General features: G+C 40.7%; 1 protein-coding gene and 1 long non-coding RNA gene across 8 annotated transcripts in view; one reads left to right on the forward strand and one right to left on the reverse strand.

Annotated features, from left to right (window-relative positions):
- TRIM55 (tripartite motif containing 55) overlaps positions 1 to 17,304 on the forward strand; it is a 51,760-nt gene extending 34,456 nt beyond the window's left edge. For all 4 annotated transcript variants that reach the window (XM_020812006.3, XM_020812000.3, XM_078393785.1 and 1 more), the window contains one exon: positions 16,578 to 17,304. In XM_020812006.3, the coding sequence (XP_020667665.3) occupies positions 16,578 to 16,588 (11 nt within the window). In that variant the 3' untranslated portion in view covers positions 16,589 to 17,304. The remainder of the gene's footprint in view (positions 1 to 16,577) is intronic.
- LOC140706948 (uncharacterized) lies at positions 1,879 to 23,448 on the reverse strand. Of its 4 annotated transcripts, XR_013545432.1 has the most exons (6): positions 22,454 to 23,446; positions 16,509 to 19,138; positions 14,512 to 14,724; positions 12,591 to 12,714; positions 11,168 to 11,285; positions 1,879 to 10,334 (listed from the first exon to the last, which is right to left on the reverse strand). It is a non-coding gene; the product is annotated as an uncharacterized LOC140706948 (long non-coding RNA). The 4 variants fall into 4 exon arrangements; XR_013545431.1 differs by having other exon boundaries at positions 1,879 to 11,285; positions 22,454 to 23,445; XR_013545430.1 differs by lacking the exons at positions 1,879 to 10,334; positions 11,168 to 11,285; positions 12,591 to 12,714 and adding an exon at positions 20,883 to 21,082 and having other exon boundaries at positions 14,368 to 14,724; positions 22,454 to 23,448.

Genomic DNA, 23,448 nt, shown 5'->3' on the forward strand with positions numbered 1-23,448 from the left:
CTCAAATTCACTCACATCACCTCACTTCAATGCTCCTCTCCTCCTTTTCTCAACCAATCATCCTTCATATGCAAATGCACTCTCCAAAATGCATTCCATATTTTTCATAGAGGCCCATATTTTCATAGAGGTCCATGACAATGCTTACTACATTACAGTACAGTATAAAAACTATTTTACAAATTCATGTAGTGTCAAACCCTCCTTCATGCTTCCCCAGTCATGGTCACCTCTCCAAAGGGGGTTTTGCCTTTTAAAATAGACCACTGGGATACTGTCTTGTGTACTAGCTTGATCCTAACAAGTATATTTAAACATAATTCAAAATTTCCTTGAACTCCAGAAAAATCTGCCCCTGGCTAAGTCTTTTTAATTTAGCTTTCTCTGGAATTTGCCTGTGTGATTCAATAACATCAGTGAGGAGTTGTAATAACAAAACATTTTGTAAGGTTCCCAGGCAATGATATCACTGTAATTAATTTTGTCAGTTATTTCCTTCCCCTAGCATTTAATAGTCACATCTACAGGCTACATTCTGAGTCATGGAGTACCTTCTGGTATCTGAGTTTCATCTTTTTCTAGTAATCATGTCCCCGAATAATAAAAGGCAGTGCTTTCCCCTGTTTAAATGACAGCACTGTCAGGTTGACCTTCCCTGTATATTTTGCTTCCCTGTAAACTGAAAAATGCTCAAATTCTGCACTCTTCTTAATTGCTTCCTTAAGAAAGCCTATCCCCTTTCAAGTTAATACAAAAAATAATAATAAGGGAAAGAAAGGATGTCTCTTTCTTTCAAACCACCACATATTTTCCTTGGAAGGCCTTGAAGAATGATGAGGATTTTTGTCTGCAGCACCCTTTGTGGCCCATGAACACACAGTTAGTTTCTATTTTCTATCTTCCTGTTGTCCTTCAAGAAAGTGCTTTGATTGTAGGGATACTTCATTTTCAAGTATCCAATGCAAAGGGTTTTTTAATCCCAAACAATTATGGTGCAGCAGAATTCACTGATATATTAGTTGGACAGCCAAACCAAATTCACCTGTCCCATCTAACTAGAGGGGATTGATTCAACCAGGCACAAAATTAACTTGGTATATTCCAGTACCAGTTACAGGCATAAATTGATACTGGGAAGGGGATGAGTCTAGACCAGCACCTTTAGAGCAGGACAGCCCAATGAAATTCATTTGCCCCACCTGATGAGAGGAGACTGATGTAGCAAGCCACAAAACAGCTCCAAGGCCGCATTCCAGTACATTTTCCAGTCACAAAATCTATACTGCACAAAATAGCCCAAGACAGTGATATTCATGGGTTGCACTAGATGAAAGAGGAATGATGTAAAAAAAAACTGCAAAACATCATCAGGAAACACATTCCAATAACCACTTCAGGCAGTAAGGCAACATTATGCAAAATGTCCTACTTCATTATTTTGAAGTAGGACAGGATGCCAAAATTCAACCATCCCATTGTAGTAAATGGGATAGATGCAACCAACCACAGTGAGCTTACTCAAGTGTTAAAAGCATCAGGGGAGGCTTTTCTCTCAGTCCCCCCACCACCACCTTCACAGGCAAGTTTGGTGAGGACACGGGAGAAAGCCTTCTCTATCGCTGCTCCCAGACTTTGGAACACCCTCCCAGTGGAGGCCAGGCTGGCCCCATCTTTCCTGTCCTTCAGCAAGCAAATGAAGACTTTTTTTTTCTTCAGGCCAGCTTTCTCTTAGTGACCAGATGTTTAAGAGAGGGTTTTAATGGATTGTTGTCCCTTGTTACTTTGAATATTTTTTGTGTTTGTTTCCTGTTTTAGTGTGGTATTTGTTTCTTTTTTAAAATATAACTGTATAACTGTTTTTAGCTTTTTAATATTGTATTTTATCGATGTAAGCTACCTTGGGTCCTTTTTAATGAGAAAGGTGTGGTAAAAATATTTTAAATAAATAAATAAAAATATGAAACTTAGACCAGTCTAAGTTTCGTATTTTTGAAAAGGTCATGAATAGCAACTTCTGAGCTGGTGAAAGCAAGTAGTTCACCAGTCCCATATAACTGGATGGGAGAAATACACCAAACCACCAACCTTCTTCAGGAACTACAGACACAAAAACATAGCTTGTGGCTCATATGCTTTCTGCCAGCCTTCTCAGGCCCATCATGTCAGCTTAGCCTGGAGAAGATTGAGAGGATATATGCTATTTTTCTGTGCTTTGAAGCTGTTGGTGCTTTGTTTCATTTCTCTCCTCTGATGGGTGATTTTTGTTGCTCTGTCCTACTCAACAGTCATTGTTCCAGGCTGTTTTAGCCTGTTCTTCTGCCCAGAACAGGCAATGGAATGTTGGTTCTGGAGAGGTTTGCTGGCTGGTTGCATTAGTCTCCTCCAGTTGGAAGGGACAGGGTGCTCTCATTGGGCAGTCCTACTCTGAAAACACTGTTGCAGGCTCCCTCACTCCCCATCAATTTTCTGCCTGCAATGTATACTGGAATATTGTTCATGGAGGTAGTTGCATTTCTTCCTCTGGTACAATGGGATGGGTGAATTTCATTGGGCTGTCATATTATGCAGTTGCTGTTTGTAGTTGTTCATCACAATACTGATTTCTGCCTGGAATGGATATTGTAATATTGTTCCCATTTGTGTTTTATGGCTGAGTTGGATGGAACGGATGGATTTTGTTGTGCTGTCCTACTTGCAAGTCACAGTTCTGATCTGTATTTCACAATATTGATTTTCTACCCAGAATGTGTACTACCATATTGTTTTTTTGGTGTGGAGCTCCATTTAGTCAAATGGGATGGGTTAATTTTATTGGGCTGTCCACCTAGAAGTTGTTGTCTGGTCTATTTTTCACAATATCAATTTTCTACCCAAAACGGGTACTGGAATGTTGTTCCTGAGGATGAGTTGTACCTTGCTGTATCTACCATATCTTGTCACATATGTGTCATGAATTTGGTTAGTTTATCCTACTCTAATGGTGCTACATTCAATATGCCATCAAGTTTGGAAAACTCAACAGTGCCCAGAGGACTGGAACAGATTAGTCTACATCCCAATTCCAAAGAAGGGCAGTGCCAAAGAATGCTCCAACTACTGTACAATTGCACTCATTTCACACGCTAGCAAGGTTATGCTCAAAATCCTACAAGATAGGCTTCAGCAGTATGAGGAATGAGAACTCCCAGAAGTATAAGCTGGATTTCAAAGGGGCAGAGGAACTCGAGACCAAATTGCTAACATGCGCTGGATTATGGAGAAAGCCAGAGAGTTCCAGAAAAAAACATCTACTTCCGCTTCTTTGACTATGCAAAAGCCTTTGACTGTGTGGACCACAGCAAACTATGGCAAGTCCTTAAAGAAATGGGAGCCTGACAACCTTATCTATCTCCTGAGAAACCTATACGTGGGACAGGAAGCCCCAGTTAGAACTAGATATGGAACAACTGATTGGTTCAAAATTGGGAAAGGAGTACAACAAGGCTGTATATCGTCCCCATGCTTATTTAACTTATATGCAGAATACATCATGTGAAAGGCCAGACTGGAGGAATCCCAAACCGGAATTAAGATTGCCGGAAGATATATCAACGACCTCCGCTATGCAGATGATACCACTCTGATGGCAGAAAGTGAGGAGGAATTAAGGAACCTCTTAATGAGGGTGAAAGAGGAGAGTGCAAAAAATGGTCTGAAGCTCAACATCAAAAAAACTAAGATCATGACCACTGGTCCCATCACCTCCTGGCAAATAGAAGGGAAAGATATGGAGGCAGTGACAGATTTTACTTTCTTGGGCTCCGTGATCACTGCATATGTTGACATCAGCCACGAAATTAAAAGATGCCTGCTTCTTGGGAGGAAAGCGATGACAAACCTCGACAGCATCTTAGAAAGCAGAGACATCACCTTGCCAACAAAAGTCCGCATAGTCAAAGCTATGGTTTTTCCTGTCGTGATGTACGGAAATGAGAGCTGGACCATAAAAAAAGCTGACTGCCGAAGAATTGATGCTTTTGAACTGTGGTGCTGGAGGAGGCTCTTGAGAGTCCCCTGGACTGCAAGGAGAACAAACCTATCCATTTTGCAGGAAATCAACCCTGAGTGCTCACTGGAAGGACAGATCCTGAAGCTGAGGCTCCAATACTTTGGCCATCTCATGAGAAGACTCCCTGGAAAAGACCCTGATGTTAGGAAAGTGTGAAGTCAGGAGGAGAAGGGGATGGCAGAGGACGAGATGGTTGGACAGTGTCACCGAAGCTACCAACATGAATTTGACCCAACTCAGTTAGGCAGTGGAAGACAGGAGGGCCTGGCGTGCTCTGGTCCATGGGGTCACGAAGAGTCAGACACGACTAAACAACTAAACAACAACTCTAATGCTGCCACTCAGGGCCATTTTGTCTCCTTCTTGTGCATTTTGAGTTAATGAAAAAGTAATATTGATTGGTTTGAGGGCTAAAATTTTGTTTTAGTGTGCGTCCATCAAATCTCACTATTTTTGACATCATTTTTAAATTAAGTAGTCCCTGTTCTAGCACATTACACTCCATCCCATCTTTTACCTATTCTCCACATTTAGCTAGAATGATTACTTGTAAAAGAGGATGTACCTTTTTTATCATTTACACTAAAACTGATTCCCCACATATTCTGTAAAAATTAGTATATTTTATTACTTTAACTGGGAAGTTAGTTGGAAGCACATCACACAATGGCTAATATGTATTTGTGTCTTACTTTCTAGGATTCCTCAGAAAACAGAAAATGCTATACATTTTAAGCCATTTGTTTGCATCAGCGGAACTGAGTAAGACATGATTTCCATCAGTCATAGATTACTTGATGTTGTTCATGAGCTAATTTGCAAAATAGTGCACTTCTGTTTATACACCTAAAACTCTTCCAGAACAGGAGGAATGTTGCCAAACACTTACGTAGGATATTTTTCTAAAGCATGATAGAGAATATGCTCTTCTTCTTGAGGCAGCAGACTTGAAGTAATGAAAAGAGAAAATAAAATTAAAACATTACCTTTCTTTGCAAGATGTAAAGGGAAAATCAGAATATTTTAACTTTCACTTCCTTTATCACATAGCCATCAATAATGATCTAGACATAGATGTGTATGTACAGCATTGTGTTTATTAATCTGAAAATCCTATGCTGTGGCAGGGGGAAATAACCAGATGCTGGGGTAGAGAAATATGTTGACCTTGTACAGTGGACTCTTTCCAACTGTTGAATAACTTCAAGCAGCAAGAATGAGCTGATGTATTTACAAGGTGCTCTATTTATGGAGCTCTTACAGAGCTGAGCTGGCCTCTGTAGCATCTGTAGTGTGTCCTTGGTGGTTATGTACTCCTCTTAGCATATTTGCAACATCCCAGCTAAGTCATTCATTCATGATCAAGTGAATGATCATGATCACATATCCGAACCTCACCAATTATGCAGGCCTTGTTACCTGATCCAGTGTATCCATGGTGCAAACTCTGCCATGAGTCATAACATTAAATAGTAATAGGTCTCATTCATCAGATCCTTTCAAAGAACAATCTATACTTTAAAATGCTGACTGATTCTTAAGTGGCACGCTTAGACTTTGGTCTGCGTCACAGCACAACTCTCTGCCCTTCTCTACTAGAAGGAGAGAAAGTTCCTCCTGACAACTGTTTGAGGTTTACTACAAACACACAACTTTTGAAATCATTGCTTTCCTCACTACTTTTTATATGAGTGTTACACACAGAAAATGGAATCTAAAGTTAGATTTCCCACATTAATAACCAGCAGCTACTCGGCATCGTTTTTCTGTGTGAACGTTAATGTAGACAGTGGCAATACATCCATATCTCTAGTCAGAGAGCAGGACAGAAAGTAGTCAAGGACAACTGTAAGGAAGACCAAAGTAAGTGGGTAGATTGATGTGGTTGATCAGATATATCCCAAGAATTCAAACTATTAGTTAAATAATGTTTTAATTGATAAGATTGAATATAATTTAAGAAAATTTGCATTCTGGCTACAATAATTTTAATTAAATTCTAAAATATCAATTTCTGTGATATCCTCACCTTTGAAGCATTCTTATGTATTGAGAGTAGTGGCCTGCTACTAGGTGGACAGAGTATACATTCAAAAATAATTATATGTATTTGGCTAATGCTGGGAATGTGAAGACCTCTAGCTAGGTTACTCAGTTGTGTACGGTTCAACAGACGAGCTTCAAATTTGTTGCATAGCATTATTAAAAAATAAATTATTTCCTAACAGAAAATGCTTTTCTGCCATAAGAGCAGGAATGAAAACTGTATCACCTCGGTAACGGCATGCAGATCCTAAAAGCCTATGGCTGAAATTCTTTTTGAAATTCTATAAAAATAGAATCCAGTTGCTGAAAATAGCAATGGCATTTTGTTGACTGAAAAACAAGGAGATGGAGCCTGCCCCAGATTTCCTGATCGCCATGTTAGTTTTCTGAAAATGGCTATGAGAAATATAGAATGGAATACCATGGAGTAACATACCCATAGTAATACATTCATTTTAAATATATTCACCTTATTCCAGATAGTCAGTATAGTTGATGTCCATCTACCCAGATCAAATATGTACCATTCAACAATACAGAGAGATTCGTCTTAAACATGTGTGTGGTATACTAAGGAACAAAATATAGATATTTTGATATTCTGATAGCGTCTGCTCACCAACAAAACTGCTAGCTGGCAAACAACCTAGAGTTGGCTGGATAACTTAGTGAGTTAGGAGAAGTCAGGAGTTCAATCCCCCACTGTGTCTCCTTGGAGAACAGCCAGCCTGTGTAGACTTGGACAAGCTGCATAGTCCCAGAGCAGTGGTCCCTAACCTTGGGCCTCCAGATGTTCTTGGACTTCAACTCCCAGAAATCCTGGCCAGCAGAGGTGGTGGTGAAGGCTTCTGGGAGTTGTAGTCCAAGAACATCTAGAGGCCCAGGGTTGGGGACCACTGTCTCAGAGCACCCCCAGAAGAAGGGAATAGTAAATCACTTCTGCATGTTCCCTACCTAGAAAGACCTGGAAATGGTCAACATAATAAGAATTTATTTGATGGCATTCAGTTATTATTAAACAATCTAGGTAAGGCAATAGACAGAAGAAAGGAAACAAGTAACAGATTATGGAGGGAAGATACACTTCTATGGTGGTGACATGCAAAGTGTATGAAATGTTTGTCTTTGTGCCTGAGAACAACATGGTGTACACATGCAGCATGTGCAAACTGATTGCAGCATTGGAAGAAAGAGTGAGAAAACAGGAGCAGCAAGTGGCTTAGGTTTCTAAAAGGGGAAGACGCCACTCTCAAGCAGCAGCAGCCAGAGGATGCACTGGAGGTGGAATAGCAACAAGACAAAGCAGGGGAGGAGAATGCTGAGGAGAGAATGAACATAGTGGAGGAATCACCGTGGAAAAGAGTCACAGGAGCAAAAAAATAGACACTTTTCATCAGTGGAACTACAAAACCACTTTCAGATTTTTGAAGAGGAGTTTGGCAGACAACATGTAAAGGAAGACATACAGGAGACCCTGCAGGAGGACATAAAAGAGGCTGAAGCTCAGCTAAGCAGTCATTGAACCTACACCTACTGAAAGAAGAATAGAGTGTGGGATTGAAACTGAAATATGATGGGAAGATCCCTGGAGGATGAATTAGGGACGTCATAGAAGCATTACCATTGCTGATAAAACCCATGGATGCAGACTAGAGATGGGGGTATTTGTATTTGTATACGAATACCCCCACACAGCTAGACATAATGAGACTGTTCACTCATGCGTCTGCCACCATGAGCGGTTCCACTCTCCCTTCCAATCGCTCCGGAGCTCCCGTTTGGCTATCCACTCGTCAGACTGGCAGGGAGACTCATCTTCTCTCCTTCTGCCAGTGGTGGATAGCTGACCAGTAACTCCAAAGCAATTGGAAGAGCCAGCGTTGGCAGCAGATACGCGAGTGGGAGTTACGTCCAGCTGTGTATTCAAATATGAATACCCCTGTCTCTAATGCAGACCCTTTTCTTCTCATCCATGTAGAAACGAATGACACAGCCAAGAGGAGTTATGACAAAATCACATCAGACTTTGAAGCTCTGGGAAGGAAACTTAAGGACTTCAGGGTCCAGAAAGTCTTCCCATCCCAGCAGAGATTTTGTTGGAAAATAAAATAAGGAACAATTAAATTCCTAGTGAATGAATCATATAGTTTTGTGAAGAAAAAGAAGTTGTGATTAACAACACCACATTTAAATCCCTGCTAAGGAGATTATAAACATGGAAATCTCTATAAGGTAGCACTTACAAAATATTGACTATACAGTATATTGTCTACCCCCTGCTTCCCTTTCAAGTTACAAAGTGTCAAACGTGTTGTGGTGCAATGTGTAATAATCCATCTTTGGCTTGTAGGGACCATGACAGTCCTTCCTGAGCCCATTCCTGAAGCTTTTGCCCAGTTCCAAACCCGGATAAAGGCATCCTTGCATGATGAGATGTCTAAGGGAAGCATTATCTTTGCATTATCCTAAGAATAATGTTTGATAAAGTACGATTGTTGCCGGAAATGTCTAAAACTTGGGTTTTCATTGATAAATTTGTTTTGAGCCACTTAGGGCCTGTTCCCACTGCCAGAATAAACCAGCAGAGGGATTGTTTTGTTTTTTTAATTAAGGCTAAAGTCAGGTGGACTTTAGCCCAAATCCAACATTTTTGTGGCAGTATGTGTATCCTCATCACCACTGCCTCTTCCTCCTTGGGCTACCTGCTGCTGCCACTACTGTCTTTGTCTCTGCTCAGGTGGCTCTCTCCTCTGGGATGTGGGAGCAGTGAGGAGAACGGAAGGGGAGGACTAGTAGGACGAGAGGGGTGGGAAGGGAAATAATGGGCAAGGGGTGAAGGTGGAAGTGCACAGGTGTCTCCTAGCAAGAGCACAGACTACGTGTCGTTCAGCTGCCACCAGTTGATTATATCAACGTTATTCACTATTAATAATACAGGTCAAGGCCATGTGTCATTTTAAATACAACCAAATTGAAATTGTTTATTGTTACAGATGTTGATAGAACAAACAATGTTAACTCTTAAACAAACTTCCTCCTTTATCCACTCTCAACCACCACTCTCCCACCCAAACTCCAAAACCCTTCAACTCTCTAAACTCTCAATCTAATCTAAAACTCTCATTCCTCTTGCTTAGACTCCTATATCTCATGACTCCACCCCTCCAGCACTCCTATTGGTTTATGCAGATATCATATTAATATTCATGACCTGGGTGGATGCCACAACAGGGGTGGGTGAGTGGGCAAGTGAGGTGGTGGGGGAGGCTGTATGAGAGTAGTATGAGCAATCAGGTGGGCAAGCGGGTCTGTGAGAGAGCAAAGGGACAACTGGGCAGGCAAATGGTTGATCATGTGGGGCCAGGGGGCGAACGAGTGAAAGGGATAGCCAGGCAGACGACAGGCAATTGGGTGAGTGAGGAGGGGGCAACCAGACAGGAGGAAGGGCAAGCAGAGGTGAATGAGTGGGCACCAGCTTTTTAAAATTATCACTTCTATCTGGTATAGCACTGTGTCAAATGGCAGAAACTTTTTAAACAGCGGATAGGGTGTTCGCAAATTGATTCATAAATGAATCACTTCCACATCCGCCCCAAAATAAATGGGAAAACTCCGTCCCTCTACAGTGCTTTGCACATGAACGTACCTCATGTGTACGCTAAAATCTACAGTAAGTCTTTTTTAAAAAAGGAGAACCTAGTACAACAGTAAGTTTGACTGTCAGTGGAGTTGAGCCCTAAAACAGATTAAACTGTAATGAAGTGTGGCGTTCTCAGCTCAGCCCAAAGGAACTTCCATACCGAACTCAGGAAGAGTTTCTTAGAGGTCTCCTTTCTTCTTCTTTTTCTTCTTTTTTTTTATAAAAAGGCTTCTCCATTAGTATAAGGTCCCTAAAGTACTGTATGCTTGACTTTATATCCTTCAGGGAACATACCCAGCCTACACACAAATCAGAACACTGAATTCATTTGCTCAGGACTATTTTTGGAATCGTTAAGGTTATGTGAAATAAACAGCATTACATTATCCTTTTGCCACATCACTCTAATTGTAACAGAATGAAAATCTATTTTGGTAAGACATTCAGTCCCCATGGGTGCGAAAGGTTCACAGGCAACCACCTCTCTGAGAATTGAAGAGCTAATCTTATGATGGATGGAGTTTGCTGGTGCATATTTTACCTGCCTCCAGTTGTGTAGTTGAACAATTCAATGCAGAAGAAAAGAATTCCAGTTGGCTGCTAGAGAATTAAAAATAGGCATAAGGAAAAGAATATTTGAGCTTGTAGCTGTATTGTTATGATAAAAATTGACAGCTGTGGGAAGTTTGGTGCAAGAATGATACCACAATACAGAATGAACTTTAAGAAAGTTGGGGTTATTTTAAAATATATTTTTTAAAGTTTTTAAGTAAAATCCAAACATGAAGACTTCCATTCTGTCTAAATACTGAATATTGTTCTCTATCACATTCTGTATTTTTTAAAATTTATCCCAGTATCTTGATTCAAATCCCCATCCCTATAATCTTTCCTTACTTAATGGAAAATGATTTTTTTTAAAAAAAAATACTGGATACTGAAAAGTAGTTCCTGGCCATTAAATCTATCATTTAAGCATTATATGTTTATCAGATAATGCATATTATCATGGAGATCACAGAAATTTGACAGAATTGAGTTCCATTGTGTGCCTAAATTCAGTGCCATGCTGATGCTGTGGTGCCAGCACAAAAGAACTTCCTTTTTAAAAGGGTGAGCAAAATATAGTCTACCTGTGGGCTGCATGGAGGGCCCCAGTGGCATTTCAGCAGCCACCCCAAAGCCCTTCCCATTTCCACCATTAAAACAACAAATTTATTTCATTTTATAAAGTGTCTATTTCTACTCCTAGAGGTTTCAATTCAGTTCCTTTATGACAATCAACAGGTCAGACATAAACCAGTAAGAGAACTACACAACAATGGGAATTACTAAATACAAATTAAAAAGACATTGTGTATAATTAACCCTTAAAATAGAAATTTTATAAGACAATAATAATTTTTTTAAAAAATTATGGTACTATTTCTCACCAGCAAGCTAATGCTGCTGCACAAATGTTGGCTATTTTAATCGGTATCAATGGGCACTGGTTTGCCAGCGGATAGCATATATATCGTTCGTCATGTCTTCCATGGGTGCTTTGCAAATCTGGATAAATAAAAATGTGATAGAAACCACTATAAAAGGAGCAATAGAACAGTAGATGCCCTACCATCTCCACCATACGAGCCTCACATGGGCATAAGCATGCATCATAAGGAACATTCTTGTATCTGCCTTCCAACAGAATTTTCCATATTTAAATATTTTATTTTTAAACTACAAGGAAAAGGGTAGAGAATACAAAAGGTAAAAGGAAGTGGAAGGGATGGGGAAAGGGTTTTAAGGATAGAAGAACACAAAGTATACAATCATCCAATCTATTCATATTAAGTATACAAGCATCTAATCTATTCATTTTTCAATGCAAAAAAAACCCTTTATACTCTTTTTTTACTGTTTGATTATCCTCTAAATATCAGCTTATATTCATGTTTTAGTTTAAATCTAAGTTATTCCAACTCTATCAGGACCTTCCAACAGAATTGAGGGTAATAAATTAAACTTTGCTACTCCCAGAGGCCTTCAAGAGTGGTGACTTCCACATTAGAGAAGTGTAAGTCACTCAAGCCCCCCACCAACACAAAAAAAATCGGAAGTGCACATTTGTTCTCGGGGGGGGGAATGCCCATCTCCAGTCATCATTCATTCATTTGATTTTACTGTTTATGCCCCCTTTTTTTTTCAAAAGAGGACCCAAGATGGTTAACCGGATGGAAACAAAGCATATTAAATGCTACCAATGTAGCAAATTATTAAATATTGAGAAATTAAGCAGATCTCATATTAAAAACTGTTTGAACAATTTTAAAAATGTACTAAAAAAATAAAAGATATACACCCCCTTTTTAAAAAAACCTCATAGGCAGCCAGTTACTGGAGAAAGGAATGCCTGAAGAGAAAGCTCTTTACCTGCTTGCAGATGGACAGCAAAGAGGGGGCCAGCTTGGCCTTTCATGGGAGAGAGTTCCCAACAGTGCCACCCCAAAAAGTTGGAGAACATTTCTGAATTGATATGGATAGTATTATATTGATAGCGGCTCCGTTATATGAGACAAATGCAAATTTGGTTCACCTTTAGTACAAGTCAAGGTACAGGTTCAGCAAAATCATATTGTAAAAATCTTATTGCATTCTATCACTTGAGATGAAGTCAAATAATTATATTTCTCCACAGAAGAGAATGGACAGTTCCAATGGTGTTAGGAAAGAAAAAGTCCTGGAGGGCAAATATTGGGTGGCAGCAGTAGAGGAAGTAGATCATTTTTCATAGACAACAAGGACATGCAAGCTAACTTTTATTAGCACAATGCAGAAGAAGGCAATGCTAAACAATTAACGAATATTTCTTACCTTAGAAATTCTATGGTGAGACAAGCCAAATGAAGCAACCATATAACTTAATAGAGGAATAGTCAGCAAAACTCAGCATCATCATTCCGGGTCCTCTTTTTCCAGGCTAAAATCTGGTGTGTGGCTAAAAGAATATGTTTCCACAAACCTTATTTAAACATTCTTGCTTTCTAAGAGTCAAGCTTTCACAGTTACAGAGCACTTTCACCTTGGAATTACTGTACACTAAAAAATAAACTAAATGAAATACAAATATAATGTTACAGTACAGAATCTATTTTTCACAACGTCTGCCAAAAATGTACATTTTGGTTGTTGTGGGTTTTTCGGGCTCTTCGACCGTGTTCTGAAGGTTGTTCTTCCTACTGTTTCACCAGTCTCTGTGGCCGGCATCTTCAGAGGATAGCACTCTGTCCTCTGAAGATGCCGGCCACAGAGACTGGCGAAACGTTAGGAAGAACAACCTTCAGAACACGGTCGAAGAGCCCGAAAAACCCACAACAACTATTAGATCCCGGCCGTGAAAGCCTTCCCGAATACAATGTACATTTTCTTGTGTTGTGGCATTGTAAAATTCTACACACTTTCAGCTGCAATAGGCTGTGCTCAACCAGTTGATGTTCACACCAGGAAGGTTACGTAACATTGAAAGAGGAGGCAGTGGCCCATCCTTGTATCCTGCTCCTGGAGACACCATATGATTAACAGATGAAGTGTTGATCATTTTGTGATCCTCTTTGCTCTTTTCTCCCCAGCTCTGGCCCTATTATTAGACACAGTGGGGCATCCACCATGGGTAACAGATTTCTGGGTCTCAGTGAAAGCCAGAAACCTCTACCTGTAAGGTAAAGGTTCCCCTTGACAATTTGTTCAGTTGTTTCCAGCTCTAGGGGGTGGTGTCATCTCTGTTCCCAACCCATAGAGTTAGCATTTTGTCTGAAGACAATCTTCCGTGGCCACGTGGCCAGCGCGACTAGATATGAAACGCCGTTACCTTCCCACCATGGTGGTACCTATTTATCTTCTTGCATTTGCGTGCTCTTGAACTGCTTGATTGGCAGGAGCTGGGATTAGCGACGGGAGCTCACTCCATCACGTGGATTTGATCTTACGACTTCAGGTCTTCTGACCTTGCAGCACAGAGGCTTTTGCGGTTTAACCCGCAGTGTCACCATGTCCCACACCTTAATGTAGTACTTAATTTTATTGCCAGGTTGGGGTTCCTGCATGATTTTCTGTCTCAGGGGCCAAAATAACCTAAGTAGCTGGATTTGTACCTACAATTATGGGGAGGCATCAGCCATTGGTAGATTTGTCTTTGCCAGAAAAATGTATTGAACTGCCCCTTCCCTCATCCCAGCCAACGTCTTCCAGGTGAATTCTTGCCTCTCCACAGCATTACTTGTAAGACAAGATACCATGGTTGTCTTATATGGAATTTCCTTAACATTATCCCCTGACATATGTCATTAGCATGGAATCTTAATATTCACACCGTACATGGTGAGTTCTACCAGGTTTGCAGTCTGAACTAAAGGCACATGAGCCAGCATATTTGCTAGAACTAAACATGTCTGGGATTGGTTAGTATTTGGATAGGAGGATCACCCTTGGAATGTATGTCTATTTCTTTTGTCTGCTAAATAAAATGGGAGGGGGTGGCTATAAATTAATAAATAAAATGAATAATTTAGCTAAGGAGATCAGCATTCCCATAATGAGTAATCTAGAGTAATCTAGATTAGTTCCATAGAAAGTGACTAACTGAGTATTAAAATTCAGGTGTAGAATCTCTTTATTTTCAGCTTTTGGTACAATTCAGACCACAAGCCAGCTGTAGCTTTGGCTTTGGCTTTCAAAACAAACAAAAAAACAATTGCTGAACAATAGCTCCAGTTTCCCACATCTGGCTAAAAATTACCAATTTTCTCGGTGTCAGCTGTAAATCTCATCGAAGCTGAGTTGGAGTCAAATGTTATCACAAAGAATTTGAGGGTTCAGGATTGGGAGGAGTAGAAGATGCAGCCTCCTCTTTTTGACTGTTGCTCATTTTGCAGCAACAACCAATAGCAGCCATTTCCCTTCCAGAAGTTGTCCTAGAGGGTCATCATCAGATTGTGTTGTTCTTGAGACTCTGGGGTTGGTAGGAATAACAAATAAAATGTCTTAGTTAGGTGACACTGAAATGGTAGGAGGAGATTATCACTGCACCATCTGTTTCCCTGCTAATTTTCTTGTGGCTAATTGCAGAACATTGATGAAGTGGCAGAGCATGTCTCAGTTGCTTGCACATGCCTGATTGCACAGCTGAGATGTGCCAAGGCACTTTGTCCATTAGCCACAATTAGCTATGGAATGTTACACAAACCTTATGCAAACACCAATAGGATTCCAGCCACCACTTGAATATGCCAGTCACAGTAACTGAGACAGTCAAAGTTATAAAACTTGCTGTCCTTAACTGCACATTATTGAAGACTGATCACTAGCACTGAGAAAGAGATTGTTTAGGCATTGCTGTAGTAAGGTCAGTGACAGCTTGTGACCAGAAGAGGAGGTGCACATCCTGAAATTTTGGGGAGATGGACTCTTCTGTCCTGGTCTCCTAGCTGCAACACTGTGTAATTAAATATTGCCTAATTGAAAAATTGCTATTATCTCTGTACAAAACTGTATACTACCTATTGTATTCTCAACAGCATTGTCACATCAGAATCATTATCAATATTAGGATATATTTGCCTTTTAGAGATGGCTCCCCAGATAATGAAGCTGTATAGAACAAAACCTGCTGTAGGATTTAGCCTACTTACAGCAAAAAATATTATGCTGGAGGGAAAAAAACCAAAGATTCTGATTAAATTGGAGAAAATAAGCTATTCTTTTCACACCCACTAGATGATTGGAATTGTCATGCAGTGTCATGACTCTGTCCAAACAGCATGCTGCTAAATTAACTAATACCTAACCAATAACTAACAAGTCATCATTCCTCACTAACTCACGTTTGAAATTTAACACAATCTATTTACAAAATATGCTTGGATTACACCAGTCCATCTTCTATCTCATATGGCAGTTCATCATAAGCTTCTGGGCGAGTAGTTGTATTTGCTTATATTTTGTTCTGATGCTACATATGCTTGAGTTACCTCCAAGTTCTCTTATTGTGGTAGTACTATTCATTCTTCAAGGTGAGATACAACAGTTACTTTTAAGAGCATGAGGAGGATGTGCAGGGAACAAAAAATTAGAAAACTTTGTGACATTAGAGCATCTAATGGAGATATCTCTTGAATGTAAATGGATTAAGGTATAAAAGATGTCATGACTGGCATCCACCATAAGTACCTTACCAGGGTAGAGGGAACCATATGAGGAATTTTTCTGTGGTTAACTTTGGAAACATCAAAAACATAGGATCTGCTGACTTCAGGGAAATTGTTTATTTCAAGAAAGTAAACCTTATTAATACAAAAATAAGATGCTAAAAGCAATTGTTAGTTCCAAGAGTAAACCTATTGAATCAGTAAAGTGCTTTTGATTCCATTGGTCCACTCTACTTCACACTGACAATTGGATTTAGCTCATTAACAGTTCTGTTATTCAGTGACAGCACTAAGAAGTACCAAACAGTCTAAGATACCTCCAGCCCCCCCCTTTTTTAATGAATACAGAAGCTTTGTCCTCCAAAAGCATAATCTGGTATTATTCTCCTGTGCAGGAGACATGGTGAAACCTTTGGGATCCAATCCAGATCCACACAGAAGCTTGATGCCATTTATCTCAGTGGATCTTGTATAGAGTAGCATTCTGCTAGATTGCGTCTAAAGCCTTTGTGTTGTTTATATTTTCCTTTTTTTCATGATAGTCAAATCAGTTTTGATGGGACTAAAATAATCAATATAGATACTGTACCTCCAACTTCAAAAGATGAGGTTTCAGTTTTTCTCTTTTGTGAATACAGTATTTGTCTTTTCGCCTCAGACTGGGTCTGAACTATCTCCACAAGGACATGCAGAAGGACAGCTGAGGACCAATGAAAGAGTTGATGAGCCAGCTCGTCATGTCTTCTCTTTCTCCTGGTTGAACTCATTGAATGAATGATGATGCCAGCAGGTTTCTGAAATGACTCATAGGCAACAAGTGACTTGGCTGAAAGTGACGACAAATAGCACATTTGAAAGAAATTGTGGCCCTAATATTCTCTGGAAATTTTTTTATTGAAAGAGTCATATTGGATCTGATTCTCTGAGATTTTTGGAAGCAGCTGTACAATGTGGGGAAAGGGGTGGGAGGAAAATTTTAAAAAATGTGAGTCAGTAGTTCATGATGGGGGTCAAGTTCATAATAGCTTTTGAGACGATATCATATGATAACCTTGTAACTTCTCCAACTCACCTTCACAGATTGGTACAATATTGGTTGAACAATGCAGCCTTTATATCTGGTACTGGTCAATGATACAAACATAAACTGTTACATGATTATTCCAATTGACCCTGAATGTGCTCAAGCAAAACAAATGTTAGAAAGGAATGAATTGAACAGACCACATATTGTTGTTACAAGTAAAGTGTTAAAAGCACATTATATAGTACACATACTTGTACATGTCTTTGACATTTTCTTGTACAATTGTGTTGAAGTATTTCATCAAGATTGTTGTATAAAATATCAGTTGTTTCCCTAATAAAGGCATTTGTGTTGTTAATAGGCATCAGGAAGTAATTGTGACAGGCTTTTCAATGGACATCAGCAACTCTAACCGGAGATTTTATTTTTCTTCAGTTACTATATGTATTGAGCAATTCCTTTTCCATCCTATCTGGACCCCTGAACTTGTATGCATGCCAAATATTGAAACTGCTCACAATAAACAGCCAGATGAAACACACTCTAAAACAGATTACAGTAAAAAGCTAGACTTTTTAAAGGTGTCTTTCAAGCATTCTGGAGTGCAATATCATTAAAAACTATAAAAAGCAAAACCCAACAAATGTGTTCATCACCCATCTAATATGGGCCAAAATGGGACCAACCTCATCTACCTCTGAAGGGAACTGCTTCATAATGTGCTGCACACGGGAGTCTGACTGTCTTTCCTTCTTGCTTGCTTGCTTTCAGAAAAAATAAAGACAACGGTGTCTGGAAGACCTGTACAATTCCATGAATGAGGTGGAAGAGTCACACAGTAAAAGGCATGTATGGAAAGTGCTTTATTCATGGCAATGGACCCTTAAAGCAATCTTTCTCCAGAAACATCAGTTTATCCCCATGTCACCAACCTGGAATTGATGGAGCAGAAGGTTACATTAGTAGAAGGGGAGCCTCAAGTAAGAAAAACTAAATTACTGTGAGGTCCATTACCCTTGCCTCTGGTGGAACCAACAGATTTTGAGCTCTCCCACCAAAAACTCCATCAGCTCCAGGTTGCTGGTGAGGTTGTTTTTTATTGGTTCAAGTGCTTACCACAGTGGTTCCCTGTCATTGCCCTCCTGCACCTCAGGGGACTACATCCCCCTGCACTAGTTCCCTTGACACAGTCAATTTAATGATGGTCTCAGTTCCCATTACTGAGGCCAGTAAAGTCCTCGCAGTAAATAAGCCCAGTCTGTGAAAGCACTTGAGCCAATAAAAAGCTGCTCGTAGGTTCTTGCCAGGGTTTATTATCCTACTCCCAGGTCAGCTGTCCAATTGTGCAGAGGATGGGTTCTAAATCCTCTTCCACTGAACCCTAGATCTCCTCCTCCTCTGCCAACTCCTCACCAGGCATCACAGTTCTTGAAGACCCCCCCCCCCAAATTTCACCACCACCCTTCTTTAACACCAGTGACAGGCCCTCCTCCCATCTGGTGAGCTGTTCCCCAGCTCCCCAGAGACACCTGGGTTTCTCTCCTACCAGCTCAGAGTAGATGCTCCATCCATGACCTTGGGGTGGTGTTGGGTGAGGACAGAGGGCCTGCCCAGGGCATTGGCAGTGGCCCCCACACAATTTGTTGTTGTTCAGTCCTTAAGTCATGTCTGACTCTTTGTGACCCCATGGACCAGAGTACGCCAGGCTCTCCTGTCTTCCACTGCCTCCCGGAGTTTGGTCAAATTCATGTTGGCAGCTTTGATGACACTGTCCAACCATCTCGTTCTCTGTCGTCCCCTTCTCCTCTTCCCTTCACACTTTCCCAACATCAGGGTCTTTTCCAGGGAGTCTTCTCTTCTCATGAGCTGGCCAAAGTATTGGAGCCACAGCTTCAGGATCTGTCCTTCCAGTGAGCACTCAGGGTTGTAATTGCACAAAATTACTCAAGCATAAACCAGCAGGGGAAACAATAATAATTTCAGGGTCAGGTAGTCAGCACTGCTTTTGTGGCCATTCTTTGCAAGGTAAGTATCTGTTCATTGTAGTTGTGCCAGTCCTACTGTTGGGCACATCGGCCACTGCCCAAGATCCCCTCCCAATATACCTGAGTTTTTTTGATAGAAGAAGAGGGTGCATGTAACCTTCTCTCTCTGTTCTTTCTTCTTCTTCTTCCTGGAATCTCTTCCACTTCCTTTAAAAATATATATTATCAAAATGTATTATCAGGGCTCTTTGATGGAGATGGTGAAAGGGAGCTATATATCCCTCCAATGTTATGTCCAAGACATACTGGAATACATGCAAACAGGGCAATGGGGCCTCCGTAGCCTTCCTTGTTTCAAAACCAGCTATACTTTTGTTTCCAATTAGTTGAGAAAGAACAGCCAAAACTGAGATATGTTACAGGTTCTTAAACATTACTGCTTTTGCATACACTCAAATAATTCAACTTGTCACTTCTGACTTGTCAGTAGATCTGCATAAGCTAGATTTTGTCCTGTGCTACTCTTACATCTCAGTAGGAATGGAGAGAGAGGTGGTCATGCAGGGAGAAAATTTTTGGACTCTCAGAACTTTCTGCCTTTTCTTACATTGAAGTAATCCAGTCATTTTTACTTATGGTTCCACCTCTGATGATCCCATCCTCTATTTTACCTGATTCAAACAGTACTATCAGGCACTTCATTTGGAGATTATGTGGAGGCCATAAGAGGATGAGAAAGGGAATGATTATGCTAGAAACAAATACTTTCTTGACAAAGGCTGTATTCTTTCCCCTTCTCTCCTTCTTTTTTCTCTTTCTCCATCTTTTCCTTTCCTCCTAACAAGCTGCTCAGGTAGGGACACATTGCTCATTTAGAAGCCTGGATGCACCACAGGCAGCACTCAGCCCTCCCCAAAGGCCACTGAGTGGGTTTTTCTTCTGGTTACTAGTTGTCAGTTTCCAGTTTCAAAAGGTATGCCCAGACAATGTGCTTGTAGTCCTACCACTCAAAAAAATATTGTGTGCCTATTCTTTTTCTCCTTAACATTTTGCTGCTGCTGCTGATGCCACCATAGCCACCTAAGGATGGACAGAAAAAACACTGAAGGGGGGGGGAACCTAGAGGGTTGCGAGTGAAAGACGACAACCGGATTCTTACCACCATCACCACCAACAAATTCTGTGACTGAAGGAGAATATTATAAATGGATGCCTGGAAGCATCCAGAGTCATTGTCTTCACTTCTAGAACTGAGATTGTCTTTCACTTTGAAATGAAAAGAAAAAGAGAAGTGGTATAGGAGGAAATGATGTCTAGCTGGCAGGTGGCTCCTGGTGGTGGCAACTATCAATGGCTGAATCCGACCCTGAGATTCAGAAGTAACTCTTGCTCAACCACTACTACACAACGCCATATCCAGAGAAGGTGGCTCCCCGGGATGTAAAACCTTGCAGCCAAGGTTTAAAGGCAAAGAGCATTCAAGAGAATTCTTACAGAACTGCACACTAAATTGGGAGCAATTTGGGAGTGGCAGCAGTTGCCCTACATGATGTTTCATCATTTCCCTGTGCTTTTGCCATCAGGAACCCCAGAGCAAAACTAACATGCATATTTTTTGTACCTATTCACTTGTTTTATTTGGATCATTAACTTGCTACTTCAAGCACTCATTGTGGTGTGCAGGAACAAATCAAACGAATTCTATCACCAGCTCCCACATTTAAAGTAAAATAAAATGAAATAATGTGCTTTCCAAAATCTGGAGAAGGGAGGAACATATGTGTGTGTATGTGGGGTTAGTTTTGCTCTTTCAGTATACTGAGTGCTGGAGCTTGGAAAATGAAGAGGTCTTACAATCACCCTGTAGCTCTGTGTTATATACCATTAAATTGGAACCCAAATTGGAAACAAGAATTACAAGGTAAATAAGATATTTGAAGAGTGGTCTTACCATTTCCACCTACCCATCCCTGTGAGTTTCCATGGCCAAGCAAGGATGTGAACTGAGATCTCCTGAATTCTGGGCCATTACCCTATCCACTATTCCACAATGTGTATCTTACATGTGGGTATTGTGTATTTTTACATGACCATAACACACAAATATTGTGTGAATGAATTTTTATGGAGTTGACCCCAGGGTGGTAACATCTGTAAGGTAATTAAAGGGTTAACATCAAGTTGGTAAAATATCTCACTGACCAGCTAGGCATAAATGTTGTGGAAGAAGTGCAAGACCAGCACACCATCTCAAGATAAGCAAGTCGAAGAGAACATCCTGACCTTGGTTTGGTTGGGGGAACAGAGTTTTGTGATGTGTGGCCATTGCACCTAGAATGTGGTTAATTGCTCTTGGCTGGTATAGCTGAAACCAATTAAAAGCTGCCTGCTGATTGATGGATTCTTACAAAAGTGAACTGTGGGATGATGGGATTTAATGGAGATAGTTAGTGGCATTCTTTAGCCTGCACCTTTCATCCTTCATCTTGGATCATGTCTATGACTTAGTATGTTCATGCTATCTGCCATGAAGAACTCTGTACATGCTTGTCCATATAGCCTGGAGAGCTAGCTTTTCTTTATTTTCCATAGGGATAGCCTCATTATGCCTTGAGCTCTGTAAAGTCTGCTTGTGCTACCAAATGATGGATTTTGTAATCATTGCTGAATTATTGGAAAGTTTGTCTTATGCCTTGCTCCTTTTGCTTTTAATCAAATATAAAATTTTGCCTAAGCTGTGGTTTGTTTAGACAGCTGAAAGGGGTTGATGGCACTCTTTTCTCTGTCTGAAGATGCTCAGAGATTTTGAAGCATTTTGAGTTACTTGAAGTTGTCTGCAGGGTTGTTTCCAACCAGAAGCAACAACCTGCGAGCCCTCAGGAGGCTTTTCCTAACCATGAGTGCACTGGCGCCCTGGACCTACCCCAGCCAGGCAAAGAAGGCAATGTGACTGAATGGTCAGAGGATCCCCTCTGAGTAACCTGTGAGTAAACAAGCTGTCCCCTCACAGATTGTATTTCCTCTTCATGACTCTGAGTGGGCAAAGTTGGTCATTTCTATCAGTGACGTTTAGCAAATCTGGTTCTAACTAATTTACTAACAAACAAAAATAGTGAACTCTGCATATCCAAATATAAAGAAAAGCACTTTATTTTTATGCAGTGGGATGGCTAGGTGCTATATATATATATATATATATATAATTGTAGAAAGCCTTTTATCACAAAACCCTTCCTAAAATAGATTCAGCATTTATATACAATACAAAAACATATTCCAAAAAAACCATAAAACCCTAATTTTAAAATACAACATGAATATTTTTTTTAAAAAAAAGAATCAGAAATAAATTTTAAAATATTGCTTTTTTAAAAATCGCCCATTAAAAATACTAAAGCCTCACTAAATAATTAAAGCAGAAACCAGAATAAAGTCCTTTTGGGAGAGAGACTTGGAAAACAAATACTGTAAGGTTTCAGGGTCCTTTTCAAGGCATGCAGGGAAGGGGCCCAAGCGACCTACCTTCATTCATGCAGCATTCTGTGAATGGAAGCTGCTGCTGAAAACACCCTGTCCCTTGTACCCATCCATCTAGTGGTTCCTACAGATAAGTGTGTAAGGCAGGTTTGAAAAGCAGATTTAATAGTGCTGGCAAGCTGAGATGAGTGATTTCCCCTCCCCACCCACTTTTCTGAAGAAAAAGGTATTTTGGCAGGTAAAGGGGCATCATGCAAAGGGAAGAAAACGGGCTTCTATCCGAATGGTCGCTCCCCCACCATTGTTAAACTGGATCAGGCTCCCATGGCATTCCTAATCAGAGCCTGAAAATTTGACATTTTGGATAACAACTTCCAAAATCCCCAGGCAGCATGCCATGACCATGCTGTCTGGGGATTCTGGGATTTGTAGCCCAAGAGGTCTTGTTTCCAACGCTTAGCTCCTGATTCCTTGTCTTCACTCCCTGCCTGCCTGAGGCAGTGGGCATGGGTCCACAAAAGCTTATGCTAAACCAGACTTTCAGTCTCTTTCGGGCGCCACAGAACTGTTTGCTCTCTTTTTTGATGCGAACTGGTAGATTTGCCGACTTATGGCGATCCTTTCCTGGGTTAACTCAAAGGTGAGGGCATGTAATTATTATCATGGAAATTACAAAAGCTTTGAAATACAGCCATGCCGGCCGGAGCATTCGGAGGCTTGTCCAGGTTTTTAAAAAGTAACTTTTCCAAGCTCTGAGCTCCACGGCAGCCCCCGAAGGCCGTGACACCCACTCCTGCTGGGCGCGCTGTTTGCAGAGATGAGGCAGGCTAGTAAAAAAAATAGACACGCCTTTTAAAACGTGGTGGCCTTTCTGCTGGTTCGTCGGAAGTCGAACGATCATCTTCGGAAGATTCCCTTTCTCTGGGTCCTGACCCGACCCGGGCAAGCGGAGAGAGCAGCCTCCCGGGAGGAGGGCCGAAGCGATTTGCTTAACGCTCCGAGCCCTTCCCCGGTTCTTTCCCCTCCACTGCATCCTCGGA

Source organism: Pogona vitticeps, chromosome 4, assembly GCF_051106095.1.
Source record: "Pogona vitticeps strain Pit_001003342236 chromosome 4, PviZW2.1, whole genome shotgun sequence".
NCBI classification, from domain to species: domain Eukaryota; kingdom Metazoa; phylum Chordata; class Lepidosauria; order Squamata; family Agamidae; genus Pogona; species Pogona vitticeps.